The sequence below is a fragment of the Littorina saxatilis genome, linkage group LG15, assembly GCF_037325665.1.
Source record: "Littorina saxatilis isolate snail1 linkage group LG15, US_GU_Lsax_2.0, whole genome shotgun sequence".
NCBI classification, from domain to species: Eukaryota; Metazoa; Mollusca; class Gastropoda; order Littorinimorpha; family Littorinidae; genus Littorina; species Littorina saxatilis.
The window spans coordinates 32,594,741-32,614,194 of record NC_090259.1 but is presented as its reverse complement, the minus strand read 5'-3'; the positions used below and the strand labels follow the sequence as shown (position 1 = coordinate 32,614,194).

General features: G+C 43.7%; 1 protein-coding gene across 1 annotated transcript in view; it reads right to left on the bottom strand.

The window, feature by feature from the left end:
- Positions 1-19,293, bottom strand: part of LOC138947994 (phosphatidylinositol 4-phosphate 5-kinase-like protein 1) — a 38,108-nt gene extending 18,815 nt beyond the window's left edge. Inside the window, exons 1-3 of the mRNA XM_070319521.1 lie at positions 18,630-19,293; positions 17,643-17,726; positions 12,370-12,527 (exon numbers count right to left, since the gene is read on the bottom strand). Of these exons, the coding sequence (XP_070175622.1) occupies positions 12,370-12,527; positions 17,643-17,726; positions 18,630-19,079 (692 nt within the window). The 5' untranslated portion in view covers positions 19,080-19,293. The remainder of the gene's footprint in view (positions 1-12,369; positions 12,528-17,642; positions 17,727-18,629) is intronic.
- Positions 19,294-19,454: the final 161 nt, after the last annotated feature.

The following is a 19,454-nucleotide window of genomic DNA, read 5'->3' as shown; positions in this document are numbered from 1 at the left end:
TACTACATTTAGTCAAGCTGTGGAACTCACAGAATGAAATTGAACGCACTGCATTTTTTCACAATTACCGTAGTCCGCCGCTCCTGCAAAAGGCAGTGAAATTGACGAGCCTGTTTAGCGCGGTAGTGGTTGTGCTGTGCTGCACCTCTCTTCGTTTTAACTTTCTGAGCGTGTTTTTAATCCAAACATATCACTTCCATATGCTTTTGGAATCAGGAACCCACAAGGAACAAGATAAAATTGTTTTTAAATCGATTTCGGAAATTTTATTTTAATAATGATTTTTATATTTTTAATTTTCAAAGCTTGCTTTTAATCCGAATATAACATATTTATATGTTTTTTTAATCAGAAAATGATGAAGAATAAGGTGAACGTAATTTTGGATCGTTTTAAATTTTTTTTTTTTTTTTTACAATTTTCAGATTTTTAATGACCAAAATCATTAATTAATTTTTAAGCCACCAGGCTGAAATGCAATACCGAAGTCCGGCCTTCGTCGAAGGTTGCTGGGCAAAAATTTCAATCAATTTGATTGAAAAATGAGGGCGTGACAGTGCCGCCTCAACTTTTAAAAAAAGCCGGATATGACGTCATCAAAGGTATTTATCGAAAAAAAGAAAGAACAAGTCGCGTAAGGCGAAAATACAATATTTAGTCAAGTAGCTGCCATTTTTCAGCAAGACCGTATACTCGTAGCATCGTCAGTCCACCGCTCATGGCAAAGGCAGTGAAATTGACAAGAAGAGCGGGGTAGTAGTTGCGCTAAGAAGGATAGCACGCTTTTCTGTACCTCTCTTTGTTTTAACTTTCTGAGCGTGTTTTTAATCCAAACATATCATATCTATATGTTTTTGGAATCAGGAACCGACAAGGAATAAGATGAAAGTGTTTTTAAATTGATTTGGACAATTTAATTTTGATAATAATTTTTATATATTTAATTTTCAGAGCTTGTTTTTAATCCGAATATAACATATTTATATGTTTTTGGAATCAGCAAATGATGGAGAATAAGATAAACGTAAATTTGGATCGTTTTATAAATGTTTATTTTTTTTTACAATTTTCCGATTTTTAATGACCAAAGTCATTAATTAATTTTTAAGCCACCAAGCTGAAATGCAATACCGAACCCCGGGCTTCGTCGAAGATTACTTGACCAAAATTTGAACCAATTTGGTTGAAAAATGAGGGCGTGACAGTGCCGCCTCAACTTTCACGAAAAGCCGGATATGACGTCATCAAAGACATTTATCAACAAGAAGGGCAAAGCCCATACGACTCACATGCTTGACCTTGACCTTTACATGACCTTGACCTTCAGGGCCAAGGTCAAATAACTAAACCTAGCAATGACATCATACACTAAGAACTGCTTTACACATTTTTCCTACCAAAATACATGTGACCTTGACCCAAGGTCAAGGTCATCCAAGGTCATGCAACACAAATCTGTTAATTCAAGACATAGGAAGTACAATGGTGCTTATTGGCTCTTTCTACCATGAGATATGGTCACTTTTAGTGGTTCACTACCTTATTTTGGTCACATTTCATAAGGGTCAAAGTGACCTTGACCTTGATCATATGTGACCAAATGTGTCTCATGATTAAAGCATAACATGTGCCCCACATAATTTTTAAGTTTGAAACAGTTATCTTCCATAGTTCAGGGTCAAGGTCACTTCAAAATATGTATACAATCCAACTTTGAAGAGCTCCTGTGACCTTGACCTTGAAGCAAGGTAAACCAAACTGGTATCAAAAGATGGGGCTTACTTTGCCCTATATATCATATATAGGTGAGGTATTCAATCTCAAAAACTTCAGAGAAAATGGGAAAAATAGCTGTTTTTTAGACAACATTTATGGTCCCTGCGACCTTGACCTTGAAGCAAGGTCAAGATGCTATGTATGTTTTTTGGGGCCTTGTCATCATACACCATCTTGCCAAATTTGGTACTGATAGACTGAATAGTGTCCAAGAAATATCCAACGTTAAAGTTTTCCGGACGGCCGGCCGGACGGACGGACGACTCGGGTGAGTACATAGACTCACTTTTGCTTCGCATGTGAGTCAAAAAAATGAAAAAAAACGTCTGGGGATATCATACCCAGGAACTCCCATGTAAAATTTCATAAAGATCGGTCCAGTAGTTTGGTCTGAATCGCTCTACACGCACGCACACACACACACACACACACACACATACACACACACATACACACACACACACACACACATACACCACGACCCTCGTCTCGATTCCCCCTTCGATGTTAAAATATTTAGTCATAACTTGACTAAATATAAAAACGTCCGGGGATATCATTCCCAGGAACTCTCATGTAAAATGTCATAAAGATCGGTCCAGTAGTTTGGTCTGAATCGCTCTACACTAACACACACACAGACACACACAGACACACACACACACACACCACAGCCCTCGTCTCGATTCCCCCCTCTACGTTAAAACATTTAGTCAAAACTTGACTAAATGTAAAAAGAGAGAAACAAATCGATTTCCAAGCCACATGCACCTCTGTAAATAAAAAAAGAAACTGCAATGAAAATAAACAAGTCACGTGAGGCGAACATACAACATTCAGTCAAGCTCAGTCGAACTCACAGAATGAAACTGAACGCATTGAATATTTTCCGCAAGACCGTACACTTGTAGCATCGTCTGTCCACCGCTCGGGGCAAAGGCAGTGAAATTAACAATCCAGAAAAGCGCGATAGCGGTTGCGCTGCTAGCTAGCGCTGAGGAGAAAATCAGCCCGCTTTTCTATATCTCTATTCTTTTTAACTCTCTGAACGTGTTTTTAATCCAACCATATCATATCTATATGTTTTTGGAATCAGGAACGGACAAGGAATAAGATGAAATTGTTTTTAAATCGATTTAGGAAATTTAATTTAAATCATAATTTTTATTATTTCAATTTTCAGAGCTTGTTTTTAATCCGAATATAACATATTTATGTGTTTTTGGAATCAGGAGTCCCGGGAACCTCTTAATAAAATGGAGAGTTTGTGGGGGGCTCAACCTGTTCGCTGCCAAGAAATAATTGTCTACAAAGCATTATCTGTATTTATCTGAATTGACACCATACAGTGTGTCCTTGATGTATATAGAGAACTAGAGGAATACCCGCTTCGCCGGGTAGCCGGCTTCGCCGGGATGAAATACTTAGAGCCGTACGCCGGCTTTGCCGGGTCCGAACAATGGACCCGCCAAGCTTAGGTCCCTCCCAGATTCGTGGAATGGGAACAGCACGAAAATGATTCAGTGGCCATAATGCCATTCCTGACCATATATCGAGTCCCATCCTTGTCGACGAATGTAACCGTGTTAATCACCTTTGGAGGCGAACTCCACTCAAACAGGATTGTGCAATTTAGAGCTTAACTGTAAGCCCTTTTGAACTGTTACGGCTTTTCAAAGGAAGGCCAGTACATACAAATACACAAAAGCCGCCAGACCACATCACAAACAGAACTGAACAATCCCCAGGTGTTGCTCACATAGAGACACACACACACACACACACACACACACACACACACACACACACACACACACACACACACACACACACACACACACACAAACACAGAGAAGCCGTATCTATAGAGAGATAGATGACAGTGTATTTTTCGCGTGGCTATAAATTGATTCGACCTTTGCACTTTTACAGTGAGGATAATTTACGGGTCCAATTTACGTTCTGGACACTGCGGTGACCTTCTAAAAATAGTAACAGAACGCCGGGAATATCCGAAGATGCCCCCCTCATACTATAGTGCACCATACGAAGGAAGGGAGGTAAACGCTGAAAACATGGAGAAGATGAGAAGATAAGGAAGAGTTACTGGGAATGGTGAAATGAACACAAAAACCAAAATCGGTTCAGCGCTGCGCGCTGAGAGCACGTGTTGAAATATCTCATCGATGATATTGTGTCCGGGGTGTAGCTGAATACGGTGTCCAAATTTGAAAAAGATCCACCGAGAACTTTGGCTTTGGTGTGTCGGTATGGGGGCCCGGGTAGCTGAGGTGGAACCAAAATCGGTTCAGCGCGCACAAAATCGGTTCAGCGCTGCGCGCTGAGAGCACGTGTTGAAATGTTGTGTCCGGGGTCTCTGTGAATAAGCCCACCAAATTTGAAGCAGATCCATCGAGAACTTTGGCCGTGCATCGCGAAGACACAGACAGACACACAGACACAAGTCGTATATATATAGATACTACGTGGCTTGCTGTGTCGTACCAGATTTACACGAGTTGTTTTTTTAAATATTGAACTGCGAGCGAAAGCGAGCTGTTCACTATTTGAAAAAGCAACTCGTGTAAATCTGGTACGACACAGCAAGCCATGTAGTATTCTGTTTATCCTACATACTGTACTTACGTGTATTTTACTGAAAATGTCCTGCAGACGAGGCAGCTAAATTGAAGACGCTTGTTTTGGAACCTCGATCTCTTCTAAAGCCTCGTGCAATCTATTACGTCAAAGCAAAGAAACGTCACTCTGAAAGTGTGGCGTGACGTGTTAGTTCTAAAGATTCATCGAGGGTAATTAGCGAGCGCAATTTTTGTTTCTATAATGACGTTTGTCTCGGTGACTTTGGCATCATAAGCAGTGGAAAAACAGGTCCCTGCCAGACTTGCTTGACATGACCTCATTTACATGATATACACACGTGTGATTTGAACGATTATTATCTCACGGGTGTCTCTCTCACGTATGTACGTAGGATAAAAATGAATACACCACACACACACATACACATTATTTGTTTTTTGTTTTTCTTCTTCTTCTGTTGTTACATTTAGTCAAGTTTTGACTAATAAATGTTTTCACATAGACTGGGCATTGAGACAAGGGTGGTGGTGTCTGTGTGTGTGTATGTGTGAAGTACGATTCCACGAAAACTACTGGATTGATCTTCATGAAACTTTACATACGCATTCTTTCAGATGATATCCCCCCGACCATTTTTTTCCTTTTTCAATAGATGTCTTTGATGATGTCATATCTTTTAGTGAAAGTTTGGTTTTTGAAAATGTTTCTTTTTGACAGATTGACTAAATCATTATGTATAAATGTATTAATTTTGCTTCACTTGTTATTTATTTGAAAATTTTCATCTAAATTTTAATTTGATTATATACTTACCCAACTCACATACAGCAATTTACTCCAGTTTAGTGCTAGGACGCTGAATAGCATCGCCTTGGTAACAAGGGGAGGTCACCCTAAAAAAGAGCTACCTTGACCCCTTAACATGACAAAGTCACGCGTGACTTCCTGACCTTGCCGCCATCTTTGAATCATTCAATCGAAAGCGAACATAGAAAAATTTCCCTCTTTTTTAGGAAAAAACACCCATAAAACCCCAAAAGCGGGGCAGGCGGGCAGGTATCAACTATGTGAGTTGGGTAAGTATATAATCAAATTAAAATTTAGATGAAAATTTTCAATTAAATTACATATCTTATCCCAACTCACATACAGCAGAATGCTAATGAAGGAGGTGGGAAAACAAAATTCCACTTGTCCAGCAGCGACAATGGCTGGTAGGGAGCTACTGCCACCATGACGAGTGCTGGCCACATCTCGCAGGTAAAAGTTGATGAAAACGCCCTGCGATTTCCAGTAGGCAGCGTCTAAGACCTCTGCCAGCACGCCTGAGCGGAGGACTGCCAGAGAAGTAGCCCAGGCTCTGGCTTCATGAGTTCTTGACAACTTCATAGGAAGGACAGAATGCCCAATCCCAACTTGTCTGTGCCACCACGCATACGCTTGTTTAATAAGCGTAGAGACCCATCTTACCAAAGTGACCCGCGACAAGTTTTTGCTCCTTTCAGTGTCAACTGAGATGAAGAGCAGTTTTTGGTCCCTAGACCTAATGGGCGTGGTACGGGATAAGTAGCTGGTAAGAGTACGAACAGGACAATTGACCATATCAGGGTCACCAGACGCAAGAATCCTACTTAAAGGAGGAATGCGAATAACAGAGGAGGACAGACCTTGTTTTTGGTCTTGGCAAGGAACTCCGGCCGAAATCTTAAAACAAAAGAGCCATAGCTCTCAAAAGAAATATCCTTAGCCAGGCCTGAAAGAGCGTGCACCTCACCGCCTCCACGGGCAGAGGCTAACAAAACGAGGAACAAGGCTTTACGAGTCAAGTTAGCTAAGCTCGCTGAAGCTAAAGGTTCGAAATCCGAAGAGGCTAGAAACTTGAGTACCAAAAAATAAGTCCCACGCGGGAAGAGGGGACTTAGCCTTCGTAAAACCAATCGCTGCCCCCTTAAGAACACTAGCAATTACACCGCCCAGGTTAATGCTATGCCCTAATTGCTTAAGAGTAGAAGAAACGGCTGAGCGCCTGACTCTCAAAAAAGAAGGAGCCAAGCCCTGAGCAGCCAAACACGAGAGATGATTTGCTACATGCATAGAGCGAGGTGAAGTAGCAGTAACTCCATTCTCCGAGCACCACTTTGTCCAAGCTGACCAGTGTGACGCATAAACAGTGCTGGTCGATTCCCTGTGGGCCTTTTGGACAAAGCCTAAAGTAGCGTCTGAGGAGCCAGAACGGCGCAGCGACCTAGAAAGAATGGAGGGCCGTCTGCGGGGCGAAGGAGGACGGAGAACCAATGTTGGCTGGGCCACCAAGGGGCCACCAACACCAAGCAAGGCTGTCCCCGCTCCGCCTTCCTGAGAACCTTTCCCAAGAGATGAAACGGGGGGAAAGCATAGGCTCAGACGCGACCAGTTTACTTCGAGGGCGTCTGTTTCCCTCCCCTCTGGGTCTGGAAAGGGGGAGATAAAGACCTGAAGCCTGCAGGAGAATCTTGTCACAAACAGATCGACTGTAGGCTTGCTGAAATGCCACCCAGACGTTGTAGGACCTGATGAGTCAGAGTCTACTCCGTGTGCATCGTACACTACGGGCGACTGAAGTAGTCCGCAAGAACGTTGAGTATGCCTGGGACGTACTTCGCTGACAACAGAATAAGGTGCTGGCTGCCCCAGGCAAGAATCTGACCTGACCTGACAGAAAGAGCGAGAGACAAAGTGCCTCCCTGTTTGTTGAAATAGGCCGCCATGGTCGTGTTGTCTGTGCGAACCCCAATTTATTCGTTCCTGACCATAGACAGAAACGATTGGAGTCCCAGGAAAACAGCCTCTAACTCTAGGGCATTAATGTGCCCCCCACTCTGCGTCTCGTTCCACAGACCTGACGCAGTGTGAACAGAAAGATGGGCACCCCAGACCTCCATAGACGCGTCTGTGAACGGAAACTCGTCCGGGGGGGGGCAAACGAGATTGGCACTCCCTGTGAAATCCCAGGGAGCAGCCACTGCCTCGTTGAGTGCCGAAACAAGCTTTCAAGAGAGACTACTGTCTCCCAGCCCTGAAGAGAAGGCTTCCACAGCGAACTCAGGGCAGCCTGAAATGGCCGCTTGTGGACTCTGCCTAAGGGCACAAGAGTGGCCATCGATTCCATTTGGCCAAGAAGAGAGGTCAGAACACGTACAGCCGCTCTCTTTATCAAGGACAGAGTACGAAACAGACTTTGCAACCTGTCCACCCTTCTCTGTGAAGGGCGTACCCGCCAAACGACGGTGTATGTCTTTGCGTGTGGAAGAAAAACAACCCCAATGCTAAAAACGTCTGTGCCAAACCTAGGCTTAGCCACATGATGGTGTTTAGTTCTTTCCGTAACCTCTTAGAAAGAAAAGCTGAAACTAAGGAATTCCTGCGAGTCCTTTGTGCTGCGCAGCGAAAGTCGCTGACAGAAGCCACTGCCTCAAGAGGTAGGCTTAGCCGGAAAAGTTCCGACTGAGAGGTTACGAGCAATGGCTCAGTGAGCCTAAAAATTTAGTCAGAATGTGAGCCCATAATTTTGACATGTTCTGGCGACTTGTCAGAAACCAAAGCTTATGACCCTGATGAGAAAGCGCAATTCCGTAAGCCGTAAAAGCTGAGAAAGTTTTAACAGCTTGCCTTGTTTTTCACCACAGAGGCAAAAAACAAAAATTGAGGCCTTAGCAACTTCACCCTAGAAGGTGAAAAATAAGAGGTATGCCGCACCAAAGATGGGCGTACATACCGCGAAGCTGCCTAAGGCAGAGGGTTTAACCCAATGTGTGTTTGCTTAGCTCCGTATCTTGCCTAAATAAAGGCCAAATGTGGCCAGCCGACGCAGATCACAGCTTCTCCCAGAAGATGAACCACAAAAAGCAAAGAGCGGAGTAGATCCGCCTCTTGTTTGCAACCTGAGCCAAGAAATGTGCCAAGAAAAGCGCTGGGAGGCTCCGCTGTTCAAAAGACTTTAGCCAAAGCAGGTAGAAGCGACATGACATCCTTCTCCCGTGCGTCACGGCGAAACTCGAAGTTAACAAGAGCAGAGAAGATAGAGCTCTATAAAAAAATCTTGCAAAGTTTCCTAAACAGAGGATAACTTGAAAAGATCATGTGCTTATTCCCCCAGAGACAAGAAAGAGGACTCAGTATAACATACTGTTCTACTGTAGCCGTCTTCCCTACCAGAATAGTGACAACTTTCTCTACCGCATCGTCACGAAACCTGAATGGGTCTAATGACGACGCGATCAATCTCGACAGAGATCTCTGCAAAGTCTCAGAGAGAGACGATAACTCAAGCAAGCGTAAGCCAGTTACTCCAAAGACAAAAGAGAATTCTCCGAAAACGGGACTACTCTGTCTCTGCTGTATCATCTTGCCTAAAGACTGCAAGTTCCGGAAAAGTGGAACAAGGCAAGGCAAACGAGCCAATCAAATTGACTGAATTATGCAGCAGTGTAAACCTCTTAGCCAAACCAGCAGGCAAAGCTGAGGCTAAAAACAAAGAAGCACGGTAAGGCTGCGCTGAATCAGGAGCCAGCCTTGTGCTGTTAACCACGGTACAGCGTGAAACGCACCGCCATACTGCCCAGTAGTCAGTAGCATAGACAGCTCAAACGCTACCAACGGGAATTTCCGAAAACGGGAATTTCCGAAAACTGAACTGCTGTTTCCAGTCCTTCGCAGAACGGGAATCCCCCAAAGCGGAAGGAGGTTGGGCAACAAGCCTACGAGTGTTGCCGCACCCTCCTCGAACTACCTTGAAGTAACTTCCGCCGCCAAAGCCAGTGCTAGCGGAAGTTCAACCAGTACACGGAAGTTGGCATCTTTGTCAACCTGAACAGAAGCACCAAAATCCGACTCATAATCCCGCACATCCGTGCAACAAGGCAACGAACTTCCGCCCTGACTACAGACCAGTAAGCTTAACCTGTGTAACATGCAAGGTATTGGAGTCTCTTGTTCGGGATTCTATAGTGTCTTATCTCACAGACAATAATTTATATGCTGACTGTCAGCATGGTTTTAGAAAAAGACGTTCTTGTGTCACTCAACTCATAGAGGTCATGGAAGACCTCACAAAATTCGTTGATGAAGGTGAAGCCATAGATATAATTTACTGTGACTTTAAGAAGGCCTTCGATACTGTGCCGCATGAGAGATTACTCCTAAAGCTTGCATCGTATGGGCTTAGTTCCAGCGTCCTTCCCTGGATTCGGTCATTCCTGAGTGGCCGGTCCCAGAGGGTACGAGTTGGACAGGCAACGTCGAACCAAGCAGCAGTTCTCAGCGGAATTCCACAGGGCAGCGTTTTGGGGCCGGTTCTATTTACAGTGTTTATAAATGACCTACCAGATGTGGTTAGTGGTATAGTGAAGATTTTTGCGGATGATACAAAACTGTACAATAAAGCAACAAACAGTTCAGTCATGCAAAAAGACATACACTTACTTCAGGATTGGACAAATAAATGGAAATTATTTTTTAATGTTTCAAAGTGCAATGTTCTGCATTCTGGTAAAAAGAATCCCAAATATGACTACGTGATGACTGTCAATGATGCTATTGAAAAAATAAATGTATGTGATGAGGAAAAGGACATCGGTGTTGTTTTCGACAGCAATTTGTCATTCGACCCGCATATTCGAGGAGTTGTGTCAAAAGCTAATCAGAGGATTGGAATTATCAAACGAACGTTCTCATTTCTTGACAAGGACACCTTCTTAAAGCTATACAAAGCCTTTGTGAGACCACTGGTGGAATATGCAAATGTGGTGTGGAGCCCATTCCTCAAGAGACAGTCTCAGACAATTGAGAGGGTGCAGCGTCGAGCAACTAAAATTCTAAAGGAGTGCCGGGATAAGTCTTACGCGGACAGACTCAAATACCTAGACCTCCACTCTCTGAAGGGAAGGAGGACAAGGGGTGACCTAATACAAACATATAGAATTATAAATGGGGTGGATGACATTGACATGCACAAAATATTCACATTCAAGCAGACAGACAACACCAGAAACAGCCACGGACAAATTTTTGTTCAACACTGTAAGACTAACAAGCGCAAGTTTTCGTTTTCTCAAAGAGTTGCTAACAATTGGAATGCACTACCCGCTAACATAAAATTCGCACCCACAGTAGACGCCTTCAAAAACTTCTTGGACAATTCTCCAAAATTTCTTAACCTTTTTTACGACTTTGATTGAAAGCATTGAAAGAATAGGGATTTAGGCATGCAAAGTATCTGACAAAGAAGGGGCACCAATAAGGCCTCGCGGCCTTCGGCTAACAAATATAGCCGCCCCAATATACTACTACTACTACTACTACTGAAGCGTCACCCAGAAGAGACGACACACGAGGGATGCGATACCCAAGCAGTGTGTCCCTAGGGACTGCTTTCCTGCCCAGAGGGCGGAAGCGGGGAATGTCACCCCCTCCTCAAAATACCGTGAAGCCACTTCCTCCGCTAAAGCCAGAGCTTGCGGAAGCTTAGTCGGTATGCGGAAGTTGACATCTTCGTCAGTCACCCTGGACGGAAGTGCCAAAATCCGACTCGTAGACCCTCACTTCCGTGAAGTCAGGCAAGACACTTCCGCCGTGACTACCATAGTCCGACGAAGTGTCGCCCGGAAGAGACGCCCACGAGGGATTTTATACCCAAGCGGTACGTCCCTAGGGACTGCTTCCTGCCTGAAAGGCGGAAGCGGGGAAAGCTATGAAAGCTGTGCTGCCGCACCCACTGTTCCTCTAGAGAGTGTAGGAGGACGCACTTCCCCTGTTCGGTCAGAGACCGAACGCGTGTCTGGGCTTTTCCCTCGATCTAGACGTTCACTCAATCGGAACGACGTAGACCTAGGGCCTAAGCTTTCGCGCACACGAACCGGTGTGGCTACTCTCTCCAAACACGCACTTCGTTTTGGCCGGAGAACCCGGTTACTGGCGAAGTATAAATACCTTGATCGTCGTCAGTCCAAGAGGCCTGGGAACGCAGCAGGGAAACACCACGGCTGCCCTCAAACGAGGCGTGAACGTCAGCGGACGTAAAAGTGGAGGAAGGCGGAACACACACCCTGGCAAGGGAACGCACACCTCCCACACCGGAAGGCAAAGACACATCTCAGCCTTGGTAGACGAAAACTCGGCTGAAAGAGAGGATATCTAAGCACTCAAGGAGTGCAAAATAGCATAAACATCCTGCTTCTCGCTAACAGGGCCTGAACCGGACAAGACCGGTGAAGCAGCTGAAGGCAAACTAGGCATAGCCGGAGAATTAGGTAAGTCTATCGCACATCAAACGAGGATTTAGTCAAGGATCTGTGACTTTAATCAAAGCTTAACATGCCGAACTCTACGACTTACGAGAAGGCTTCTTTGTGGGAGAAGGCTCGGCCACCGACTTAGCATTTTTATTCTTTCCTTATCCGACATGGCGAACGGAAAAAATGTAAACAAAGCTAAGTATTCGACCAAACCTAAGTCACAAAACGATAACAAACGACAAAAAAGCTCACCCAAACACACAGTAGGAGCAGAGGGACCGTGTGCAAGTACCAAGGCAGGGTCTGACAAAGGCAGAAGTCAGACAAACCGGCTGAAAGCCGGAGCAAAATCAAAACACGTCTGTAGACACAGACCGCTGGAGAGTGAATGATTCAAAGATGGCGGCAAGGTCAGGAAGTCACGCGTGACTTTGTCATGTTAAGGGGTCAAGGTAGCTCTTTTTTAGGGTGACCTCCCCTTGTTACCAAGGCGATGCTATTCAGCGTCCTAGCACTAAACTGGAGTAAATTGCTGTATGTGAGTTGGGATAAGATATGTAATTTAATGAACGGTTTGTTTCCTGTTAAAGCAAGTTACCCAGGACATCAGTTGACGTTCCACAGGCAGCGGAAGGGTGACTAACACTTATAAACGGCCTTTCAAAAACCGGGCCATACCATGCTCACACAGTGAATACACATCGATCTCCATGTTTCCTACCTGAGAAAGAAATCCTGGCCACTGCGGGAGTTGCTGATGAACTCGAGGAAAGCTCGCTCCTGGCAGGTGATGGTTTCCATATAGCTGTTCTCCTCCACTTCCACCGATCTCCGTATCGTGGCAAACACTGCCGGTGCGTAGCTCTCAACGACACAGTGCTGTAACAATCACAACTTGATTGCTCTTGACAAGTTCTGCAAAGTTTGGCATATCCAGGTTGCCCACACACATATAGGTCTCAAACAAAGACGGTACTGTGAAAACCATAGCTTAACAATTTTGACAATAAATGTACGTACGTACCAGGTCTCAAACAAAGACTGAGTACTGCAAAAAACATAGCTTAACTCTTTTGACAATAAATGTACCATCAACATCTACATCATGATCAATTAAGGTCTAAATGTCATGATGCACACAGTGCTCACTGGCAAACACACAGAGCTGCAACAACGATAGCTTAATTCTCTTGACAATTGTTAGGTTATCATCATGATCACGTTTTTGGCTCACGTAAGTGTAGCCTATTTGGCTCACGTAAGTGTAGCCTATGCGATCGTAACTTTGTCTGTCTGTGCGTGTGTGTGTGTGTGTGCGTGTGTGTGTGTGTGTGTGTGTGTGTGTGCGTGTGTATGTCTGTGGTAGAAACTTTAACATTTGACTAAACACCAAAATACTCATTTCACCTGGTTATTTTTCAAGCACCATCTTCAAAATATTGAAGCAATGATCAACATTGTGTCGGCATGTGTGTAGTTAAAGCGTGTATCCAAAGAAAACGGGTGGTAGGGGGTTTTGAACGGGTACAAGCAGTTGACTGGTTTCTGTCGTGTGTGGCATGTAGACCAGGTCAGGTGTCAAGACCAGGTCAGGGGTCGCGCAAAGGATTGTGGTATAGATTCACTTCTCCAGTTCTCACTTCTGCATTCGCCGATTCGGGGAAGACGACTTCATGTTGTTCGGTTTCTAAGCTCCAGAAAAGTAAATAAAGAAGCTACCAAAGGGAGATTTCCTACAATTTGATCTGCACAGCGTTTTTCCAATGTCCACGCGAGGAAGAGCTGTCGAAAGCGCAGTGTCGATCTGGCAGCCGTATCCCGGTAAGTACAGAGAGAGATCTAGTGTCTCCCACTCTGATAACGTACGTGTCACCTACTGTTTTAATTTCTTTTTATTTCAGCAGACACAGATGTCAAACACAGTGCTAGGCAGTCACCTCTAGTGAAATGAGTTGATCTAAAGTGCCTGTGATGTTTGGATGTCTTTAATTGTTCGTGGTTCGATTTATGTGATTTCAAGACTTGCAGTAGAGTCTCAAGTTAAGTTTACTCTGCCCGAAAAAAACTGTCCATCATTTACTTGAACATGCAGATATAAGGAAACGGAATGAATCTGTTCTCAAAGTCAAAATGATCACGATTTTTTCCTCAGATTCAAAACATGCACTGTCATGGTTTTGTCTGTACAATTTAGTAAGTCTTACCTTGCAACAACTTCCTTGAACTTGAAAGACAGTTTTTGAATGCTAGATCTGTATCGCGTTTCATTCCAGACTCGATTCTCTCTTTGATTGTACTGTTTGCTGTTTACGCACTATCATGATTCGCTATGTAACGTTTGGTAAGCTTACCTTGCAACAGCTTTCTTGTCTTTGTTGGCATTTTCTTTCAAGGCAGTACAACGTAAGATTAGATTCTTTCGGACAGAAGGTAGAATGAGAATTTTGAGACAAAGCTTGCTGTGGCATTTGTTTGTAAATAATGGTACATGACATGTGTCACAGTGATTCTGTATTTTTCTGCGGTTGATGTGGTTTCTTTTTTCCTCTCTTGTTTTTTCCCTCCTGAGTTGATCGTTATCATTTAAACAAGACCCTCAGAGAGTACCTCCGTTGTTCCTTAAAATGGAATGTGAATAGTGTGTTGACCGTCAGAATTATTTTAAGAACCAGGCTGCTGCAGTCAGTTGACATGTTTCGCATATATTGTAGGGTTACCATGCTGCATAGGTAAAGTGGCTTGTATAACCTGACTATTCTGTTTAAAAACACTGTTTATATTTGTGTAGGTTGTAGTCATCATAACTAATCGCATTTTGCCATTTGTTTCAGAAAGGAGGTTAATCTACAAGATCGACGCTATGTCAGATATGCCTCAGCCACACGAAGACTTCCGAATTTAGATCCACTCGGCATGGTACGTGACAAGTCTTGATGAAAAGTATGGGACTGAGGACAGCAGTGGAAAAAGTGGCCACATGGCAGGTACCTATTGCTTAGTGTCTGCAGTGCAAAAGACAGATAAGCTGATGGTAGATTTGCAAATGAACACAGTGCCTGTGTGTGTGTGTGTGTGTGTGTGTGTGTGTGTGTGTGTGTGTGGTAAAGTGGCTTGTATAACCTGACTATTCTGTTTAACCCCTTCCCTGCCAGCGTGAAAAAGCGCATTTGTATTCCTGTGTGCCGGAGCAAAATTTGACTTTTGAGGGTGTGTTCACTAAAACGTGAATAATTCAGGCATTTGAAGAGATATCTCTTAGATATTTGGCATGTTTTTTTCTAACATCCCTGGCCCCAATTACAAGTGAAATTAGTTTCATTTGGCAGGACAGAAATTTTTAAGTAATTATTTATTCTTTTTTTTTTCCCCGTGATCAAGCATTTTCGGAACATAACAACACACTTGATCACAAAAATGCATGACAAAACACAACAAAAAACTGGTGTAACAAAGGGAAAAACATCAGGTACTCACAAAACTTCTTGGTAATCAACTTCACTGCTATAAGCATCCAAAATTATAAGGGTTAGCTGTTCATGGTAAGGTAAGTCCGGAATCGCACGTCATACTCCACAGCTGAGACTCAGAAGCAACAAAGTCACAATCCACAGAGCAGGCAAAGTCCACACACTACTTCCAGTATATGACGTTTGTGCTCGAGAAAATGCAGACAGATCTGGGTGGCTCTCAAGGTACTGGTCAGCATAAAGGTTTGTTTGGAAGACAAGGTGGTTGATGAGGTCGTCATCAAAAAACAGCTGCATCCAGTCTACTGGTTCAAAATTGTCAACATTGCACTGCATGCCTGGATTGCCTTGAAATTGGATGTCTTGGTTTGGCGCAGTTGCATCAGCATCTGTCCAATTTCTTATCTTATCTTCCTGACGTTGTCTTGGAATTTGTCGGGCACGGCCGCGGCCACGCCCCCTCGCATTACCTCTCCCTCGTTGTCCTCTTCCCACACTGCTTCCTCGACCCCTGCCGCGACCTCTGACCACAGGACATGAAGTTGATGGGCCAGGCATTGGTTCTGCTTCGGCATCACTGCCATCAGTCTCCGACTGATCACTGTCAGTGGCAGATACACTTGGTTCGTAGCTGATATCATTGTCATCATCAATGCCTACCTCGGACAAAAGAGGGTGGTGCTGGTTGAAATCAGTTTCTTCCTCGTCTGATTCGCTGTCACTTCCATCTCTAAGGTCTTCATCATCACTGTCTTGGTCATTTAGGCACTCTTGAAGCACTTCAAGTGCTGAATAGCGCTTGAAAACAGACCTCGTGGTACCCCCACGCCGTCCACCATCCGACATCTTTGTTGACGACTTAACACAGATAACTCCCGAAGTTTCAAAATTCTCCCAAACATCAATATTTGCTATTCATAACGGTCAAAGGGAAGGAACCGTTGGTTCAAGATGTCTAACTGCTCTGCCAACAGTTTTTGCAGTTACCCCCCTTCTTGGGTGGATACAGGACTCTGATGCGTACACCTCGAACGACGTTCGTGGCGGGGCAGACAGGATGCCAAAAAACACCTCGAACGCCGTTCGTGGCAGGGCAGGGAAGGGGTTAAAAACACTGTTTATATTTGTGTAGGTTGTAGTCATCATAACTAATCGCATTTTGCCATTTGTTTCAGAAAGGAGGTTAACCTACAAGATCGACGCTATGTCAGCCTCAGCCACATGGAGACTTCCGAATTTAGATCCACTCGGCATGGTGACAAGTCTTGATGAAAAGTATGGGACTGAGGACAGCAGTGGAAAAAGTGGCCACATGGCAGGTACCTATTGCTTAGTGTCTGCAGTGCAAAAGACAGATAAGCTGATGGTAGATTTGCAAATGAACACAGTGCCTGTGTGTGTGTGTGTGTGTGTGTGTGTGTGTGTGTGTGTGTGTGTGTGTGTGTGTGTGAGGATTGCACAAGATCTCATTGAAGGACAACTGCACCAACAACAAATACACAGTCATTTTATCTGTTTGCCTTCTTTTGAAAATTATACATGGAGTTGATATGATGCGTTAGTTTTAACTCTGTGTGTGTGTGTGTGCGTGTGTGTGAGTGTGTGTGTGTGTGTGTGTGTGTGTGTGTGTGTGTGTGTGTGTGTGTGTGTGTGTGTGTGTGTGTGTGTGTGTGACGGATGAGTTTGTGTTACTGTTTGTTGATTTCTTACGGGAGCCTTGAAGGCTTCGCCTCTTGTTTTTGTTGTCCATGATGCTCACAAACACGGGTGCTTAATTTAAAGATTTTGCATATATATATATATATATATATATCACATCTGCAGCTTTTGCCTATACAATGTAGCAACAGCCCTCTGCAAAACAAATCTTTGCACAGTAGACAAAAACGGCCAAAGTTTCATACATACATACATACCTTCCTTTTTATAATTCTGGGAAAAAGTGTAATATAATCCATTTACCGGTACTGTAACTTTACGGTAACACCTGATTACAGGATAATATATGCCCCGGCATTTGTTTTCTACATCATAAATTGTAAAAAAAGAATTCCTTGGCTGCCTGCGATCTCTAGAATTCTGAGAAAATAAGGCCTTAATAATAATATTATTAGAGTTTAATTAGCCTTGAACTGCAAGGAAATGTCAAAAACAGAAAATATGACAAAACAAGATCTTAAAAGGGGGCCGACTCCACTTCTTTTGCTGATGCTATGAAAACAGAACCTGTCTTAATTTTAATGTAAAACTTGTCCCATTCCCTCATGGAACTATATGCCACAACCTGGCCGCGTGAATGATCATGCAACCTAATTTTGGATGATGTGATAATTCCTGTGTCTCGTTTTTGTAGACTGGCTGTAAAAGCAACCTGTCGCTCAAAGGTTGGCTACAACCTCAGCTAAATAGGCTACTACTTGATACACTGCACTGAACACTGCCAGTTGCATACAGCAAAGTTGCATTGTATAGTACTGGCCCTTAAGCTGTCTAAGAATAATAGCTATAATGCGCACACATAACTTACTTTTTGTTTTCCAGATTCCTCCACCCCTTGCAAGGTCAGCTCTTCACTGAGAATCACCTGGTAGTGTTCATCCTCTAAACTTTCCTGTAAAAAAAGAAAGAAAGACTTTAAGAAAGAAAGAAAGAAAAAAAGAAATCAATCAATCAATCAATTCATCAATGTAAGTAATTAATTAAAATACAGAAGAAAACATAAATCATGCAAGCAGAGGAAAAAAAGAAGCAAGGAAAGCAAGAAGGAAATTAAGTGATGATAATTAAGATGGTCTGTGAGTTCAACAGGGATGAAAGAGTGCAAGGAAGATCGACATGAAAAAATGTACAGACAGCCACTCAAACATGTAGATTACAATGCACTAGCAAAAGCAACAGCTGTACACCCATGCTTGAAGCTGACCACTTTCGCAGTTTTATCTATAAATACTCTCACCATTTAGCTCCGCACCTAAATTCATTGAAATGACAGGGATGAGACTTGACTTGTCATTTATGTAACTGACAATTCAATGACGGGCGCAGTGGCAAGACGTCGGCCTCCTAATCGGGAGGTCGTGTGTTCGAATCCCAGTCGCTGCCGCCTGGTGGGTTAAGAGTGGAGATTTTTCCGATCTCCCAGGTCAACTTATGTGCAGATCTGCTAGTGACTTAACCCCCTTCGTGTGTACACGCAAGCAGAAGACCAAGTGCGCACAGAAAAGATCCTGTAATCCATGTCCGAGTTTGGTGGGTGATGGAAACACGAAAATACCCAGCATGCCTACCCAACGAAAGCGGTCACACGTAACCTGAAAATTCTGGAACGCTGAAGAAGAAGAAGTAACAACTGAAGAAAAAAAATCTCCACAGCTATTATTTTATAACCGTTTCAAATCACAAAGAAACACGCAAATATATGCAGATAGAGAGGTGGAAAAGACACACACATGCACACACTCACCCACCCACACATGCATACATGTACAATTACTCGCACACACCCCTTACTCACCATAGGTCCAAGTCTGTCTGGGTCCTGCAGAAAGGTGGCCACACCACACGATATCGCTTTGAGGAAAAAGTAGTATGGATGCTGCCCGTTCACCTCCACTACTCCCATGTGAACTTTTCGATGTCGCAGTCGATACCATAATGAACGCCGCTTATGTTTAAACTTTCTGTCTTTGGTGTCTTGAAGCATCACACTTTGCACATACGTTGGCGTTCTGGTGCAAACATTGCTTACACTGGCCCCTACTTCACCCTGACCTGCTGAATACTCTGTTAATTTTGTCTGAAGGGCTGAATCAAAGGATACACAAGTATTTGTGGCGCCTGGTTTTAGAATAGCATCACCCTGCATGAATTCTTGTTCTACTTGCAGACTGTCTTGTGTAGGTTTTCTCACTTCACTTGGTTCCTCAACAGCAGCGTTCATGGTGACATCCACCTCACTCCCCATGGACCCCAGACTGCTGGCTGACTTTCTGTACTTCACAGCTGGTGGATCTGACGTCTTTTCGTTTTACTTTGCTGGCCTCTCCGTCTTCTCTTTAACACTGATGGTGATGCCAATGAAGCCATTCTGAGGTACCTCGTTCGGAGCTGCCATGGTAAAGTTGGTACCATCTAGCTATGATACCATTATTTGATCCTGCACGTACGTGCTTGAAGTTGATTCAGACAAAACCTGGGGGGAAAAAAGAAGAAAAAATCCAAAATGAACACTCACATGCAGATAAAGAAACAGCTGTTGACAGTCTTAAAAATGACAACTAAAAGGAAAATCATTTGCTCATAAGCCACGGTTAATAATTTCCGAATCTGTTCGTTTGCT